Source organism: Antennarius striatus, chromosome 2 (assembly GCF_040054535.1).
Source record: "Antennarius striatus isolate MH-2024 chromosome 2, ASM4005453v1, whole genome shotgun sequence".
NCBI lineage: Eukaryota > Metazoa > Chordata > Actinopteri > Lophiiformes > Antennariidae > Antennarius > Antennarius striatus.
In genome coordinates this window covers 3,978,308-3,997,282 of record NC_090777.1, presented here as the reverse complement: position 1 = coordinate 3,997,282, position 18,975 = coordinate 3,978,308, and the positions used below count along the sequence as shown (strand labels likewise).

Sequence of the window (18,975 nt, the reverse complement as noted above, 5' to 3'; positions counted from 1 at the left end):
TTCTGATCAACTGATCATGAGTTGGATTCTGTTCATGTGTGAAGAAGTTCAGTAAAACTTTATACACACGTTCTACTGTAGTTTAATGGATCTATACACTGACGTCTATCAGGCCAAGGTTGGGGTTGACGACGCTGTCTTGTACCTCCTCCACCGCATACTCTCCCACCTGGATGCCGGGGGCTGTGCCGTCAGAGTGCTCTTCTTTGACTTTTCGAGCGCCTTCAACACCATCCAGCCCCGGCTCCTGCAGGACAAACTGACCTCCATGGCTGTGGACCCCTACCTCGTGAGCTGGATTACGGACAGGCCCCAGTACGTCCGTATGGGGGACTGTCTGTCTTCTATGGTGACCAGCAGCACAGGGGCGCCACAGGGGACTGTGCTCTCCCCCATTCTCTTCACCCTCTACACATCGGACTTCAAGCACAACTCGGATACATGCCACATACAGAAGTACTCCGATGCATCCAGGAGGGTGATGGGGGGGGGGGTACAGGGCATTAGTGGCTGACTTCGTGGAGTGGTGCCAACAGAACCAGCTCCAGCTCAACGTCTCCAAGACAAAGGAGATGGTGCTGGATTTCCGGCGGGCACCTCCCTCTCCACAGCCGGTGATCATCAAAGGCAGTGAGGTGGAGGTGGTAGGAAACTATAAGTACCTGGGACTGCAGCTAGACAGCAGACTGGACTGGTCACTCAACTCAGACTGTGTGTACAAGAAGGGGCAGAGCAGGATGTACTTCCTGAGGAGGCTGGCCTCCTTCAACATCTGTCCTAAGCTCCTTTTCATGTTCTATCAGTCCGTAGTCTCCAGTGTGCTGTCATACGCCATTGTGTGTTGGGGTGGGGGGCCAGGAAAAGAGATATGGACCGTCTGAACAGACTCATCCGCAGAGCGGGCTCAGTGGTCGGGCTGAGCCTAGACTCTGTGGAGACGCTTCTGGAGAGCAGGACCATGTCTAAAGTTAAGGCTATCATGAACAACACCAGCCCCCCCCTACACACCACCTTCTCCCAGCAGAGAAGCACTTTCAGTTTATACTGTTTATATTTTAGTTATAGTTTAGTATACAAGTCCTGTTAATGTTGCATGTTAGTGTAGTGTATGTCTTGTGGTATGTCCTGTGATGTCAGTGTTTCTTTTTCTCCTGGTATTTAATCCAGTATTTATTCGTGATGTAATGCCTGAGCAGTAGATATGTACAATTTCCTCCGGGATTGATAGAGTATCTATCTATCTATCTATCTATCTATCTATCTATCTATCTATCTATCTATCTATCTATCTATCTATCTATCTATCTATCTATCTACACACATCCAACTTAAGTTTAATGGATCTACACACACGTCCTACTGTAGTTTAACTTTATGTACTCATGTCCAACTGTAGTTTAATTTCATCCTACGTGTAGGTCAAGGTCAAGACAACAGATCAAAGCTAGTGCTTTGAATGGAAGATAGAAGATAGATCAAAGCTAGTGCTTTGATCTATAAAAAGCACTAGCTTTGATCTTTCACCTATGCAAGTAAGTCAGTAAAATTTTGAATTCAGGGGTGTCGTGGGATGTTGCAGTCTTACCCACACACACGTCCTACGTGTTAATTCAGTAACCGCCACAGAGGGTAGTGTGGAGTTATGTCCACGCGGGGGCGCTGTTCTCAAACCCGACAGCGAGCCGGAAGCACGCTAGATGTTGGGGTAACAAAGGTTGCCATGGAGACCTCCCACCCTTTGTTCCGGCCCGTGCCGTGAAGAGCTGCCGCCCCGCGGTGACCCGCTGACCGGGAGGCCAACCGGAACCTGTTAGCCAGCTAGCGCTAGCCTGAGCGCCGCTGGGCCATGCTGCTGTCCGCCGCTAGCCGTCCGCTACCCGACAGGAGGGACCCGCGGAACCCGCTCTGACGCGCGGACGTCACACTTCCTACCCAGACGCCTCCGGCTTCACCGCGGGCCGCCGTGTGCGCGGCTGACGCAGGCGGCGTGACGGAGGGCGGGCCGGGCTGAAGCCGTCACTGCAGGCCGAACTCCGGCGGCGTTAGCTGGGAGGCTAGCAGCTCCTGGTGGAGACATGACGCTGAGGAGACCACCCCCCAGGTGAGGCCGGCCGGTGTGTGTGTGTGTCGGGTCGGGGAGCGGGGAGCTGTCCCGCCGCCCCCCTCCACGGGTTTACTGTTAACGGGGACGCGGCGCCGCCGGGCCGGGCTGACAGATGACAGCCCGTCCCGGCGGCCGCAGAGCGGCGGGGGGCGTCGGTGTGGTGTTCAGGGTCGTGGGAGCGGCCGGTGGGTGACCTCAGGGGGGACCCGGATGTACAGGGGTTACTTTATTTGAGCCCGTGACGGCGGGATTCGAACCCGAACCTTTCGGCGGAAGCAGACTCGGGTTCGGGGGTCATGGGGAAGAAAGGGAGCGGAGTGATACTACAAACCGCGCATGCGCAGCTCGTTCGAGGCGCTGAGCCCAGCTCTCTGACTGGAGTGTGGAATGCGTTGTGCTGCCTTCACGGACGCCTCCGAAACCCGGGCATCCGCCAGTAAACGGAATTAATCACGTTAGCCTTTGGTCTGGATTGTCAACGGTGCTGTTTTTGTGTGTTTAGTCCTTCCAGGGGGAGGGGGGCGGTGTTCATTTTAACTGACATGTGCTCACATACATAAATCCCGTGGCAGATCAAAGTCAGTTTTATTGTCAAATGTATTAGTATTAGTTTTGTCCACAGAATCTTAGAACGCATCATCGCTGCTGTGGGTGTTCCGGTTTCACCACAGAATGCTCTACTCTATCCTTTCATCACGTTAAGCCAGCATGAATGAGGAATGGTGCCATCCGGGGAGGGGGGTGGGGGCGGGGGGTGGTGAAACCACAGATTCTCCTCAAAGTCCCTGAAGGCGTCGTGTTACGTAATCATCGGAGGGCTGGGCCTGCAGTCCACGGAGGGAGGGGGCGTAGTAAGAGACGCGCAGCCAGACTGCGTGAACACCCGTGGGCTGTGACAGGTTTTATGTGGACGGACCGAGCGGCTGGCAGAACCGAACCGAACCGGACCGGACCCACCCGGGATAAAGCCTCGTTGGTGGGCGGCGCGTTGCTGGTAAGACGTCCGCGTTCATGTTTAACTGGTCTTGTGATTCACTGGGAGGAATTCATCAATATCTGGCGTGGATATTTCTATGGAAACGCTGACTGGGTGCTGCTGCGTTCAGGAACCACCGTCCAGTCCGGTCCACAGTCCGTCCACAGTCCGTCCACAGTCCGTCCACAGTCCGTCCACAGTCCGTCCACAGTCCGTCCACAGTCCGTCCACAGTCCGCAGGGATCAACACGGCCGCAGCATCTCGTGGCTCCTGGGTTCACGTCTGTCACGACCAGTGTTGCGTTCAGGTGCTGTGTTGGTGTTGGTGTGGTGTTTACGTCAGCGTGGGGCTGCTGGAGCCACGTGCTGGTGGCGGGGGACCATGTGGCCGTTGTAAACAGAGCCTCCTCCCCCCCCCACCCACGCGTGTCTCACAGAGCCCGTGGATTTCATCACACCGGGGAGGTGGTGCTGGTGGACCTGAATGGAGCTCTGGTGGTCTGGTGTCAACAACAGGAGTCACGTGTTAGTGATCCGGGCCTCCGCGCCACGCAGCGTGGGGCTGAAGGTGTCCCGAAGTGAGCGTCCACCTGATGGTGGCAGCGGTTCATGTCGCCGCCAGCCCCCCCTTTGTGTACCTGCATACCGTTAATGGCGACACGCAGCGTGAACCTGAGTGACGGGGGAGGAGGAGGAGGAGGAGCAGGAGGAGGAGCAGGAGGAGGAGGCTTTGTCACCCAGATTGAGTTAAGAGTCGGGAGTGAAGGTCCGCTATCATTGTAATATAATGTAATGTGCTGTAATACACTACAATATACTGTAATATACCAAAATATACTATAATATTCCGTAATATACTATAATATACTGTAATGTACTGTCATACTATAATATACTGTAATTTACAATAGTATTTGTAATATAGTAAATATACAGTAAAATACTGTAATATAGTATAATGTACTGTAATATACTATAATATACTGTAATATATTGTAATATTGTATAATATATAATACACTGTAATATAATGTACTGTGTATAATAATATATTATATATACTGCAATATACTATTTACACTAAAATATACTGTAATATATTTTCTGTAATATACTATATATATTATAATAGACTATATACAGTAACATAGGATACATATATTTGTACTGTGATGGGGTCGGGGTTAGTGTTGAGGTTAGGGTCGGGGGTTGAGCAGATATCACGCTATTTTTCTGGACTCCATCTAGAAGCTCTTTGTCATCTGTGGACAGGAAGTGGACCAGAGTCCAGCTTTGGACTAGAATGAAAAGTTCCTCCATAAAACCTGAATGTCTTGTTAGACATTGAGCCGTCTTGACTCCTGTTTGTTAACAGGAACTAATTATTGATCAATAGTTGATGATCCAAAGTTTTATCAATAGTCGAGTTCTAATGGCTGTCATGAATGACATCATGAATGACATCACGTCGGTCTTGTCACCCGCTTAGCGGCGCTACGTGTTTCTGAACCCTGGACATACCCTAAACCAGAAGATGACTCAACGTGTATTCAAACCTGCGTTCCTCTGGATGTTGACGTAGCGTAAGAACACCACGTGTTCGGATGTCTTCATTTTGGGGCTAAACTTTCCTAAATTGCAGTTGAGTGGAGTGTCACATCCGGACGTCCATGGTTGTGTTTAGCGTCCGAAGTGAACATCAACTGAACTGGAGGGTAAGACGGTGTTCCTCCCCCAGCGCCGCTGCCGTTAACACCCAGACCAACAGAGGTTCTTATGAACGCTTATTACCTCACCGGTTATTACCAATCACATCATTTATCTGAATGCCCTGGCGATGCGTCCAGGGTGTTCCCTGCCTCTCGACTGTAGTTAGCTGGGATAGGCTCCACTAGACCCAAAAAAGACTGGCAAAACAAAAGTCGCTGAAGATGGATGGATGATGGAAAATAGATGGATGATGGATGATAATGGATGAACGGATGATGGATGGATGATAATTGATGAATGGATGATGGATGGATGTTGACGGTAGTCTCAGACGTCAGCTGGTCGTCCTGATTCTTGAGGCTCTGGTTCTGTTTGGACTCCTGCCGGCTCTTCCTCCGATCTGACCTTCCTCCCCCTTCCCTTTTTTGTCCTCTCCGTGCCCCCCCCCCCGTCCCTCGGTGCCTCCCTCCCTCCCACACACACCTACTTTCTCGTGTTATCCCTTAATATCTTCGCCATCTGCTCCACACACAGCCGCCCAATTAGAGAGATGACCTTTGACCCCACCTGTCCAAATGTGGTGTGAATAGGTCCACCGCCGTGCCCCCACACACAACCTCATCACTGCTTCCTCCAATCACCTCTCATTGTTGTGTCTCTGCAGGACCTGAGCTGATTGGTCGGCCCACTGCAGGTTTGGTTTGAACCTAAGAAACTTTATTGAGACTGAAGATGTCTGAGAACAGAGAGCTGGTGGTGTTCTACGTCAACTACAAGCTGTCCCAGAGGAACTACCCCCTCATCCACCTGGAGGAGCCTCTGAACAGGACTGACGGGGGGGAGGACCAGCGGCTAGCGATGCACACCAACGGGACCTTTAACGGAACCAGTCCCGGGACGCCCCCGGCGTCGCCGCTGCAGCGCCGGCCGCCCCCCCAGTCGCGTCTGGACGCGGTGAAGGAAGCCCTCCGCGACTCGGCCAACGAGTTCGAGTTCCGGTACTCGCGCGCCTTCAGCGACCTGCACAACCAGCTGCACATCACGCCGGGCACCGCCTACCAGAGCTTCGAGCACGTGATGGACGAGGTGTTCAGGGACGGGGTCAACTGGGGGCGAGTCATCGGCCTGTTCGTGTTCGGGGGGGCTTTGTGCGTCGAGTGCGTAGAGAAGGAGATGAGCTCGCTGGTGGGACGCATCATCGAGTGGATGACTGTCTACCTGGACAACCACATCCAGCCCTGGATCCAGAGCCAAGGAGGCTGGGTAGGACACACACGCACACACACACACACACACACACACACACACACACACACACACGGGTAGGCGGAGGTGACCTGTATGGAACATTTCCATGTTGACAGTTTCCCCACCTCCAGCAGCAGGCGGTCGACCCGTGGAAACTTTAGATGAGTAGTTTATTTCCAACTGTTCCATGTGTGTGTGGTGCTAATAGTGTGTGTTTATGTGCTGGTTGATGGTTCCATCCTCGTGTGATCTAGTTTGGAGCTTGGTGTCGTACGATGGGGTTTACTTGTGTCCAGGTGAACGTTGGTGTATCCCTACAGTCGGTGTGTAAAATGTCATCTTGAGGGTTTTGGTTCTAGGGTACCTTGGTGGACAGTGTGTTGGGGACCACAGGAGCTCGTTGCTAACAGGGACTGGAACCGGAGGCTTTGTGCTGGTCACCGCTGGCCGAGCCGGGCCCTGATTGATCCGCAGCGTGGAGTTCAAAGAGCTCAATCGAAGTGAAGGCTCAGCAGCTTCATGGGGGCTGGTGGCTCTGCAGACTGCTGGGGATCGAAGTTCTCTCATCACAAGGTTTACAGATAGCCCTTTGTTCCCTCTGGCAGCTGATTGGCTCGCTGCCGTCAGCTGCTTCCCCCTCCACACGTCCAAGGTGGTCCGTCCCTTCTTCTGCTGGTGGGGTCGTCGCCACTGTACTGATGAAAGCCCTGCTATAGTTTCATCTGTCTGTGTGTGTGTGTGTGTGTGTGTGTGTGTGTGTGTGTGTGTGTGTGTGTGTGTGTGTGTGTGTGTGTGTGTGTATGAACACCTTCAGGACAGTTAAGGTCAGCCTTTCCTTTGTGGAGACCATTTCATGTTGTGGGTGGAGCGAGGGGAGGGGCTGTTTACATGTACTGTACAGCACCAAGTCAAAGGTCGCTTCTATGGAAACCGACATCCCAGCATCGACGGAACATCCTGCCGGGCAGAAAGTGGCTTTGTGTTGTTTTCAATGCAGACATGGAGGGAATTTATTCCTCAATGCGTCGGGCTCAAGTATGAGCTTATGGAAACAGGTGATTGGAAATAATGCGTGATGGGAAGGTCAGTGTTTTGTTGAGTCTGTTGGTTTGTTGTTGGTTCCCCTCAGAGGTTCAAAATGCTAATGGTAGCCCACATCACTAAAACCACACCCACAAGCAGCCACCCCAACATGATTGGTAGTTCAGAAAGTCAGACATTTGCATAGAGTTCTCACTAGTCTACCTGGAACGGTTACAGATCTGACTAGTCTACCCGGAACGGTTACAGTTCTGACTAGTCTACCCGGAACGGTTACAGTTCTGACTAGTCTACCCGGAACGGTTACAGTTCTGACCAGTCTACCCGGAACGGTTACAGTTCTGACCAGTCTACCCGGAACGGTCACAGTTCTGACTAGTCTACCAGTACAGTTACAGTCCGGACTAGTCCACCTGGCACACACATTCATAGTTTTGACTAGTTTACACGGAATAGTTTTGCTTGCTAACCCAATCAGTCATTACATTTAACAATAAGGGGGAGTTTCTGATAATTGAAGTGTTAACAGTGAACAAGACAGCAGAATTCTTTGTAGCTGTTATTCTTTTTGTTACATTTGGAAATCCGGTTGACGTGTCCAGTTGCGATAAAAACAGGATAAACCATACAATTGATTTGTAATGTCATTGTCAGCAAGAAAACACCACTTGTGTTACCTGCAGGCGTTATTCCAGGAAAATATCAAGGCTACGCCTCAGATTTGTGAGATTTTGCATGGAACATTTCTCAGAACTCAGAATCTCTTGTTTGTCATGCCTTTTAGCCGAACTCCAGCGACAACAGAGATACGTTAAATCGGGTGGAGGAACAAACATCACAGCCTAACGCGAAAAGCTCTTATCAATGCAAGCCTTCAAAAAAAATGAATGCGAAGTGTGTGTTGGCAACGACAAACCCTGGGCTGTTCACACCGACCTCCAGGATCTACTGTGGCAATGAATTGGTTGGTAGGTGGGGTTTAATATCTTGAGAATGGAACTGTTCATCTCACCACCATGGACCCACTTCCAGATTCACACACCACCGATTGACCAGCGGTATCAGTTAGCGTGCGCTAGCGGCCTCGACGTGGAGAAGTGAACGTTTCCGCTGAGACGTTGGATGGACCAACATCCATCGGGGCATTTCACTTCCTCTGGCTTCCGATAAGTTGATCTGGGACACATGATGTCACTTCCTTCCCCACTAGGGCTTGCATCATTAGCTGTTAGCGTTGTGGGCAGGGTGCTGGTTCTAGATTTGAGGGTAGTCCCAAATGTAGACTGACTCAGACCTGAACTGGCACCATGTTAGAGCACATCCTGCTGCTGCACGACTTCCTCACAACATCACGACTGACTCTTTTTGTGGCTCGTCTGCTTCAAACCAACAACCCTTTCCCTGAACTGGGTCTCTGACTGAACCCACCCGAGACCGGCTTGTTTGCCTTCCTTTCTGCCTTTCATTTCCCCTTCTTTCTTCCTACCTTCCCTCCCCTGACACCCCCTCACAGGGATGAAGCGCAAATCCGGTGGCAGGTGGGGCAACCAGAGTAGAGCTGGAGGGCAGGTGTGCCCTCAGCTGATGAAATGATAGCCGGTTCATGCTCACTCCAGATCACTCTTGACTTAACGTGGCTTCCCAGAGTTCACTTCTGTTGTAAAGGGATGGAGGGAGATATGAAGAACGGTAACCTATAGATGATTGCTGTAGTCAGATAGATAAATGTAAATATAGATCCTGTAGATATACATCCTCTGGATGTAGATCCTGTAGATGTAGAGGTATTTGGTGGTAGCGCAGGACCCCCCCGCCCCAGCCGAGTGTGAACTGAGTGTCGGATGCAGCCACATATTGTCAGATAATAAAGCAGGCGGTGGGGGGGGGGGGATGCAGTGGCGTTGACCTAATAATGCTGTTTGCTGCTGTGGAGGCGATGGCAGTGATTACTCAGTGGAGACGGAGCCGCCTGGAGGGTGGGGGGGACGGGGTTATTACCAATTACACATGAATGATAGCTAACCTGCTTTTGGGGGGGTGGGTAGTTGGGGGTTATTACCAATTACCCATGAATGATAGCTAGCCTGCTACTCAGGGAACCCTGTTTTTCCCGCTAATGAAGGCTGAAGCTGTTCGGAGCTACAGCGACGATCCAGAGACAAACAACAGCGTAACGTTCACGAGCTTTGGTCTCCACCAGGAGAACGTCAGGGAACGCTCTGAGCAACGATTCCCGACAACGCTGAAACAGCTGACTGGTCTGTGTGACGTTACCTTTAACACCCCCCCCCCCCCAAGGGAAGTCCACAGAATGGAGATGAGCTAGTAAACAACAGTAAACAACACAAACACAATAAAGACGTACCGTCTAGAATCAGGGGTGTCATCAGCATAAAGGCTGTCCTCAAAGGGCCAAATGTAACTAATAAATGTAACTAAATGTAACGTAACATAAATGTAACTAAATGTAACGTAACATAAATGTAACTACTCCTTAATGTTAAATAACTCAATTTATTACTCAAGTTACAAACTTTACAGTTACACAGAAAAAACATTTTTGGTTGTTTCTCTGTTCTAACATAAATCCTTTTAATTTGTCAGGTTATTAAACCCACAGAACTCCATCAATCAAGGATCAAACTATCAATCAATAAAGAAAAATAACATCAGACACACGTTCAAAACGTTTTTGTCAGAGTTAAAATGGGCCGAATTACTGCATTTTTGGGTAATGTAGTTTTGGTCAAAGCACACTTTTGTTCCTATTTATTTTTGGACACTCTGACCTTTTATGCCCTCGTGGGCCACATTAAATGATGTGGAGGGCCACATTTGGCCCCCGGGGCCTTGAGTTTGACACATATGGTCTAGAACCTTTGTGTGACATTAATGTACCTGATTCCCTTCAACGCCGTGTGTGTGTGTGCGCGCGCGTGTGTGTGTGTGTGTGTGTGTGTGTGTGAGTGTAATTAAGGGTTTAACCCATGTTTTCATAAGGAAAACACCTGAGCTTCCATTTTCTGTCTCCGTCTCCTGTCTCTCTCTCTCTCTGTCTCGCTCTCTGTCTCTGCCTGCCCCCCCCCCTGTAATTAACATGCATGTAGGCTCTTCCTCTCAGCTCCAGTGTCTGTCAGACTATCCTACCGTAAAGGAGCAGCGAATGTCACCCTTGGGATCGATCCAGCCTCCCTCTACCCCCCGTCTCTCCCTCTATCCCCCGTCTCTCCCTCTGCCCCCCGTCTCTCTCTCTGCCCCCCCCCACCTTACATCCTCTATGTGTCTCCCTCTGTTTCTCCACCAGGTCCTGTCAGCTCCTTGGTGAACACTCCTCTAAAGCCACACATGAATGTTAGTCTTATTTGTCCTCTTCCTCCTCCTCTCCATCCATCTCCTTACAGACCTTCGTCGCCACACGTCTGACGTGAACCTGTGTTCATCCTTTTGTTTGTAATACACACACACACACACACACACACACACACACACACACACACAGCGGCTATACCATCTTCATCGATAGTATTGATTCCTGCTCCCTAACCATCAGCTGGTGAACACACACACACACACACACACACACACACACGTACACATACGTGACGGCTTGTTGTTGTTGTCTACATATGAGCTGCAGAGGGGAGGGGCCAGTGGTCACGTGACTGTCTCAAACAAAGGACCTGTGTCCACACACACACACACACACACACACACACACACACACAGGTGTGTGTCCTTTGCATCATCGCCCCCTGACTCTACCCATCAGCTCGGCGCTCGTTGGCTCGGGTCTGACGGTTTCTTGCGTGGCGTCGACGGCGAACACTTTTGTTGACGCTCGTTGTGTCACAGCTCTGTGTGTGTGTGTGTGTGTGTGTGTGTGTGTGTGTGTGTGTGTGTGTGTGTGTGTGTTGCTGGCCACTGGTGTGTGTCCGTCAGACTGTAAATGGCAGCAAACAGCTTGTGGGACTGCTGGTCGACCGCCTGCAGACACGTGTTCAGTCGTTTTGCGTGTTGAAGACGTGTTTCATCCGTGTTGGTTCGTCTCCCAGGAGACGGCTGGACCAAACCATTCCTACACACACACACACACACACACACACACACACACACACACACACACACACACACACACACACACACACACACAGTGTGCGTCAGTCGAGGACAGTAGGAGGCCGTGGTGACTCAGCTCCATCAGGGTGCATTGTGGGTAAGGCGGTGAGCCTATGTGTAGGTCTGTGCTGGGGGGGTCGGGTAGGTGGGGGGGGGGGGTACCCGCTGCTCCACTTCTCTGAAGCTTAGCACTGAAATCAGGTCAGGAGCCCCCCCACCCCACATCCATCTTCCTCTTGCTCTTCCTCTCCGTCTGTCTGCCTCCTCTTCCTCACCTCTGCCCCCCCCCTCTACCCCCCCCCCAGCATCTCTCTTTCTGTCTCTCTGTTCATATCTGTGATCAGATTGGGGGGGGGGTCTCACTGGATTAGCGCCTCTCAGGCGTGGATTGCAGTGGGGATGTGGGGGGGGGGTAAACGAGCGTTTCATGTTAATGTGGCCCCCGCTCACAGAGCACCAGGAAGGGGGGGGGGGTGATGAAGAGCGTCTTCAATACATTTCCTCCTCACCCGAGACACCAGGGCTACACCCCCCCCTCAACGCCAGAATCAGAAACACCTGAAGCAGGATGGAGGGTGAGGTCCCGTCCTGTTCTGGACCTTCACGTTCCTCCTGGGGGGGGTGGGGGTCTGTAGGAAAACCGGGTCCTCAGCTGGTCTCGTCTTGTTTCCTGCTTCAGATCCATCAGACTGAACATTTTAATATGAAGGAGCTGCTTTGTGGCAGCTGGATTCAGATGGATGAGCCCCCCCTCGGACCCCCCCAGCATGTATTTTTCATATCTCCCCTCACAGAGCGTGAGCCTCTGGATCGCATCTATTTGTTTTCCTCCTCATGTCGTTATCTGGATCCTGCCCCCGCCACTTAGTGGAGTCAGAACCGTGAACCCATGACCAACACGGACATGGGGGGGGAGGGGGGGCAGGAGATGAGATGGTGATGGTGATCACTCAGCGAGGGCTGTGATTGGTCCATCGTTCAGTCTGCTTTGTCCCTCTGTAAGCCTTTGGACAGACGTGTGACACGACGCTGCCCCACAGGGCGAGGAGAGGAACTGCACCCCAGAGAGACACAAGAACCAGAACCATCACCCGGACACGCGTGTTGGAGAGCGTCATGTGACGTCATATGACCACCCGTGTTTGTGATTTGTCGGTTGTCCTGCAGATCTCTTGAGTTGTCCGTGGTCCAGGGGGTTAAAGTCTGTATTCAGGGGGGGTTTACGTCCCCGTTGTCCCGAGAGATTTTAGTCTGGGACAGATGAGGCGTTCAGGTAGAAGATCCAGAAGATCACCGGTGGAGATCATGTGTGAGTCGACTCCAGGTGTGACGTCATTCTGCTGCCTGTCGGATGCTGAGTTTGTCAGATGTCGTTTGTCGGATGTAGTGGCTGTCGCATGCCGTGTTTGTCGGATGAGCGTTGATGACGTCACACTGCAGCACGAGGTCGGACACCCCCATCGACACCATGACCTCACTCAACGAGAACAAGAGCTGTGTGTTCCACTTTCCAGGGACAGTGTGTGTGTGTGTGTGTGTGTGTGTGTGTGTGTGTGTGTGTGTGTTTGTGTGTGTACAAGGTCATGTGGTGTCGACGTGTTTCTCTTGTGTTGTGACTTCCAGGAAGTGTTGCTCTCCTACTGATGACCTCTCAGCTGTTTATTGAGAACCGGTTTGTTTATCAGTGTTTCTGGAACCCTGTGTTAGTGGATGGATGGATGATGGATGGATGATGGATGGATGATGGACGGTGGGTCGGTTGGGTTGGTCCATCCGGTTTGTTTTTCTCAACTCACTGCCATTGGGCTGCAGCTAGCGTGGAGCTAACGTTAGCGTCTGCTCCCCCCGTGGGTCCGTAGATGTCCCCGGGGACGAGCGTGTCTCCGCTCTGCTGTGACGTGTGCAGTAGATCCTGACGGATGCTGAGCTGGTTTTAGTGTTTTTATTGCATCATAACGACTCCGACACTACACACGCTCCGTCCGTCACCATGACAACGAGCAGCAGCAGGGCTTTAAAAGACGACTCCTGAGCAGCTCCAGGTGTTATTACTGATACCAGCCCACTGGGTCCAGGTCATCTCCAGGCCACGCTGTGTGTGTGTGTGTGTGTGTGTGTGTGTGTGTGTGTGTGTGTGTGTGTGTGTGTGTGTGTGTGTGTGTGTGTGTGTGTGTGTGTGTGAGCGAGCTGCAGCTTGTCGTGGTGCAACACCGGAGCAACAGATGAGTCTCCGCTGATGAACGGGAAGCGGCTGCTAATGACGGCTCCAGCGCCGCTCCTCCGTGTTATTGGACCATTCATCAGCCACGGGACGGTCCTACAGGCCCAGACACACACACACACACACACACACACGCACACACACACCAGCCACTTCCTGGTCGCCGTGGCAACCGTGCCCCTTCACAGTTTCTCTCGCTGCTCTGCTTTCATGAGCTAATCCTCCTCTCATCCTTGCTGGCTCTGCCCAGCCAGCAGAGCTGACGTTGAGGATGAGGAAGAGCAGGGTGAACCCTGAGAGCTGCGCCGGCTGCTGCCGAGCGCCTGATTTCCTCTGGGGAACGGAGAGAGTTAAAGAAATCCAGGCCCGGCCGTGTGAAAAGGAAGCAGACGGGAGATGAAAGGCAGGTGGCTCCTCCCTGGGACCAGCAGGTCGGATCAGACTGGGAACCGACCGGGAACGGGGCCCCAGGGTGGCCCCAGGGTGGCCCCAGGGTGGCCCCAGGGTGGCCCCAGGGTGGTGCCGGGGTGGTGCCGGGGTGGTGCCGGGGCCACTGAGACCCTCGTCTCCGAGGAGGTGACAGGTTCTACTGGCCTCATGGTGCTGGAGGGGGGTCATGGTCACTTTACCCATAATGCCCTAAAGTTGTTAAGGGAGGTGTGTGTGTGTGTGTGTGTGTGTGTGTGTGTGTGTGTGTGTGTGTGTGTGTGTGTGTGTGTGTGTGTGTGTGTGTGTGTGTGTGTGTGTGTGTGCGTGAAGATCTGTGTTCTTCATTCAGTTGCACCATGACACACACACCAGTAGTTCCCCTCGCTGTTGGTACTGAGCGGTTCTGCTCCACTTCCTGTCACGGGCATGACCTGATGTGTCACATGTGACTCATCAGCGTAGCCCCGCCTCAATCAGCTCCGCCCCCATCAACTCCGCCCTCATCGCTCACATAGTTCTGAGGAATGAGGACACGGCTCCAGCGCTGAGTCACAGAAGGTCACATCAATCATGACAACACACACACACTAACAACACACACACACACACACACACACACACACACACACACACACACACACACACACACACACACACACGTCGTCTCAAGGCCTGTGGAGTTCTGGGTGGGGTGGGGGTAAATATTGACTGTTCTCAGATTAAAGCGTGTTCTTGGTTCAGGTCATCAGAGAGGTTCTGTTAGCTGTTAGCAGGATGCTAGCAGGATGTTAGCAGGATGTTAGCTGTTAGCAGAATGTTAGCAGGCTGTTAGCAGGATGTTAGCAGGACGTTAGCTATTAGCAGGATGTTAGCAGGACCTTAGCTATTAGCTGGATGTTAGCAGGACGTTAGTTGTTAGCAGGACATTAGTTATTAGCTGGATGTTAGCAGGATGTTAGCTGTTAGCAGGATGTTAGCAGGATGTTAGCAGTTAGCATGATGTTAGCTGTTAACAGGCTGTTAGCAGGATGTTAGCTATTAGCTGTATGTTAGCAGGATGTTAGCTATTAGCTGGATGTTAGCTGTTAACAGGATGTTAGCAGGATGTTAGCTATTAGCTGGATGTTAGCAGGATGTTAGCTGTTAGCGGGTTATCCAGAGTTGTTTCGATCAATCCACTGGACGTGTCGCGTCTCATCCAAGAGGCGTCTTCAGTTGGGGCGGTGTTTGGGACACGAACAGCCCCCCCCCCCCCCCCCCCCCAGGACTGAACATCCACAAATTGACAGAGAACCTACCGACATGTTAGCAAGACGTTAGCAGAAAGTTAGCTTTTAGCAGGATGTTAGCTGTTAGCAGGAGATCCTGTAGGTATTCTCTAGATTGGATAACCCTTGACCCTTTGTTGACCCCCCCCCCCACCTCGTCCTCTTCCAGTCTGCTTTGTCATCATGCTACCAGTAACACCCCCCCCAGCCCCACCCCTACTGACTCATTGATTCATGTGATCAGGTGATCTGGTGTGGACAGGGTTCAGGAGTCCAGCTGTGTCATCCTGGTGACTCAGCTGCCCCCCCCCCCAACCCCCCCAGTTCTGATTCTATTTTGATTGCCCCCCCCCCCCCCGCGGTAGAGCAGAACTAGACCCTCTGATCGCCTCGTTTCCAGGAAATGTTTTCAACGTTTCTTTTTTATTCAACAACGGTGTTCAAGAATGTGTGTGTGTGTGTGTGTTTGTGTGTGTGTGTGTGTGTGTGTGTGTGTGTGGGTGTGTGTGTGTGTGTGTGTGTGTGTGTGTGTGTGTGTGTTCTCTGAATCAGTGTTGTTACTGGGAACACAAGTCCTGCAGGTAGCGTTGGGGGTGTTTTTTCTGATGCTGTGGTGGGGTGGAAACTTTGCGGCGTGGCGGGGGCGCGTGGGGTTGGCATGGCGACGGCGTGCCTGCTCCTCTGAGACCCAGAATCCTTTGCGTGTGGAATGTACCTGACTCTCTGAAGCTGCGTGGGGCTTTTCAAAGGGGGTTAGGGACGTCCCCGAGGATGTTTCAGGGACGTTCTGGGGGGTGTTTGACGTTGAGCTGGTTTCTCACACCTCCCTCTCTCTGTCCCTCCCCAGGAGCGTTTCGCCGAGCTCTTCGGTCAGGACAAGGTGGCCGAGTTCCGGAGGTCTCAGGAGAGCTTCAGGAGGTGGATGCTGGCAGGTTTCACCCTGGTGACCGGGATCATAGTGGGGTCGCTGCTCGCCCACAGACGCCTGTGAGGGGGGCGGGGGGGTCCAACCACAACCACCTCCTCCTCCAACCCCCGCCCCCCCAGCCCCACACACAGTGACAGTTCAGTGAAGGTCCCGTCCGTCTCACCGCCTGCTGATGACGTCTGCTGTCTGGGTTTTTTCCCTTCATGCATCTGTGATCCGTCACATCCCATTACGCCGACCTCGGTTCTGATCCAGGTCCAGGTTCTGGTCCTGGTTCTGGTCCTGGTGTCGTCTCAGTAGCTGAGGAATGCAGCACATCCTGTAGCAACACCTGAGCAGCAGGGACGCTCTGAAGGTTGTCGGTTCGGCGCCCTTTACTTTAACTGTAGATCAAAATGTTCCCTACGTGGGATCTGACCTTGAACTCCCCAAGGTCGTTTTAACGTGTCCTCGAACAGGAAGTTACCCCCCCCCCCCAGTGGATCCAGGCTGGTGGTTGGATCTGCAACAAACACATTCCTGCAGGTACCGACAAACGTTTCGTCTGGACAGAAAGTCCTGGACCCGCCCCAGAACTGACCCGGGTCAGAGGAGCCAGGCGTCTCCATCAGACTCAGTAACGGAACACTTCCTGCTGTTCATGGGGGGGGGGGACACAGAACTGATGGTTCCTCAGCAGAAGGTCGCCCCCACTTTCACTTTGCTACTGAAATAATCATGTTCCACTTCTGACAGTTAGCAACATGTTAGCAACGTTTTAGCAACATGTGAGCTCCATCTTGGCTTAAAGTTAACTACAGGCTAGCTTCATGTTAGCGACATGTTAGCTTCATTTTAGCAACATGTTAGCTCCAGTTAAGCATCATGTTAGCTCCATTTAAGCAACATAGTAGCTCCATTTAAACATGTTAGCAACATGTTAGCTTCATGTTATCTGAGCAACATGGTAGCTCCATTCAAGCATCATGTTAGCTCCACGTTAGCAACATGGTAGCTCCATTTAAGCATCATGTTAGCTCCATGCTAGCAACATAGTAGCTCCATTTAAACATGTTAGCGTTATGTTAGCTTCATGTTAGCTCCATGTTAGCTTTATGTTAGCGCCATGCTAGCTTCATGTTAGCTCCATGTTAGCGACATGTTAGCTCCATGTTGGCGTCATGTCATGCCAGAGTGAGTAGAGTAGTTTATGTAGCATCCTGGAGCAGCAGGTGTGAACGAGCTGCATCAGGAAGTACCTGAGGGAGGTGTGGCCAGAGGCGAGGCACTGGGCGGAGCTTCTTAAAGCCAATCAGCAGCTGTCAGCAGCTGTAGACCCATGTCGCCTTCAGAACCCATCTCACACACACACGCAGACACACTTCAACTTATCTCCTCAGTCACAGTCCAGCCTCACACACACACACACACACACACACACACACACACACACACACACACACACACTTCCTGTCTCCTCTCCAGCTCCACCTTTTCCTCTGCCTGCTGTCACTGCAGCTCGTCACGCGTGTCAGGTACAGCTGGCCCACCGGCGGCGTCGCAAGAACATGCGTGTTCAAGACGCACACACCTGTCAGTCAGACGTAGGAGACAGGAGACGAGGAGACAGGAGACCAGGAGACAGGAGACCAGGAGACAGGAGACGAGGAGACAGGAGACAGACGAGCTCCTCTGTGTTTCTACACGCCTTTAATTTAAATCCTGTTTCTTTTATGCACCGACTGGCAGCTTGATTTATTCACGGGGACGTCCCGGTGCTGTCAGCTGTATTTTTGTGTGTGTTCTAGTGGACGGGACCGTCCATCACCTGCTCCCCCCTCCCCCACCCCCCTGTTTCCAAACCAGACCCCCCCCCCCATGGATGTGGACTTCTCCATCTGTTGTCATTTAGAAACATGTAGTGGATTTCTGTGTGTTAAGTCCTGATTAGCGTCACGCTATGAACATCGAACCAAATGAACACTTGATGAGGACCGCCCCCTGTAGGCGGAGCTTCCGTCAGTTTGATGTCCACGCCTCTCTGCCACATTCCAGGACCGTAGGATATATTTTTCTAGCGTATGCTCATCACGAAGCTTCTCTGCTGCCCCCCCCCCCGTGTGTGTGTGTGTGTGTGTGTGTGTGTGTGTGTGTGTATACACATTTGTTGGTGGCAAAATGTTCCTGAAGGAGGCACAAATGAAGTGTAACAGCATTGACACGATATATGTATGTGTATATATATATATGTATACGTATATACACACACATATATATATATATATTAGGTATTTAAGCTGATTAGATTAGACATCTTGATTTAGTGACATTAAACTAGAAGTGATGCTTTGACAGATTATTTATGTTGCGTGTGAACGCGTCCTGGTGCCCCTCCCTCCAGAAGGCCTTAAGCTCCGCGTTGTTTCCGTGGGATTCGAACCCGCAGCAGAGCGGGAGGACGTTTTCACGGTGAGCTCTGCTGCTCGTTGGTCACCAGGGTCCAGGTGAAGATCGCGTCCGACGGTCCATTTGTGTCTTTTAATGCCATTGTAAAGTTTGAATTCCATTAAAGCCAATAAAGCCTGTGTTGAAAGATGTGTGTGTGTGTGTGTGTGTGTGTGTGTGTGTGTGTGTGTTCCTAGTAATGCTAACCATTATATTTTTGTGGAAGAGGTAATGTAAGCTAGCTATACTTTCTTTTATACCATGTTAACATTTAAACGGGCACTTGGACAGACAAGGTTTTAGCTACATGCTAACATTAGCATGCTAACATTGGCTCGCTAAGAGCTGAACCAATGAGGGACTGAGTTTCAAAGTTAACTCCTTAAATATCAGATCAGTCATAACTGACTGTTTCCTGCTGGTTTATATTTGTTAAACTGAGGTAAACCGTGAGGTCAGAGGTCAAAGCACACGCGTGACGTGACGGTCATGGACACACGACGGATGCCG

General features: G+C 51.6%; 1 protein-coding gene across 2 annotated transcripts; it reads left to right on the top strand.

The window, feature by feature from the left end:
- The first annotated feature begins 1,692 nt into the window (after window positions 1–1,692).
- On the top strand, window positions 1,693–18,842 carry bcl2l1 (BCL2 like 1). 2 transcript variants are annotated; one of them, XM_068327016.1, is made up of 3 exons: window positions 1,693–2,101; window positions 5,455–6,053; window positions 15,961–18,842. In XM_068327016.1, exons 2-3 carry the CDS (start codon window positions 5,523–5,525, stop codon window positions 16,102–16,104), a joined length of 675 nt encoding a protein of 224 aa, XP_068183117.1. In that variant the 5' UTR covers window positions 1,693–2,101; window positions 5,455–5,522; the 3' UTR covers window positions 16,105–18,842. The 2 variants fall into 2 exon arrangements, with proteins under 2 accessions (XP_068183117.1, XP_068183125.1); XM_068327024.1 differs by lacking the exon at window positions 1,693–2,101 and adding an exon at window positions 2,953–3,098.
- The last annotated feature ends 133 nt before the right edge of the window (window positions 18,843–18,975 follow it).

Excerpts from the sequence above, each read along its gene's own strand:
- bcl2l1 (XM_068327016.1), top strand. The coding sequence starts at position 5,523 with ATGTCTGAGAACAGAGAGCTGGTGGTGTTCTACGTCAACTACAAGCTG. Across the intron at positions 6,054-15,960 it reads TCCAGAGCCAAGGAGGCTGG|GAGCGTTTCGCCGAGCTCTT; the intron begins GTAGGACACACA and ends GTCCCTCCCCAG.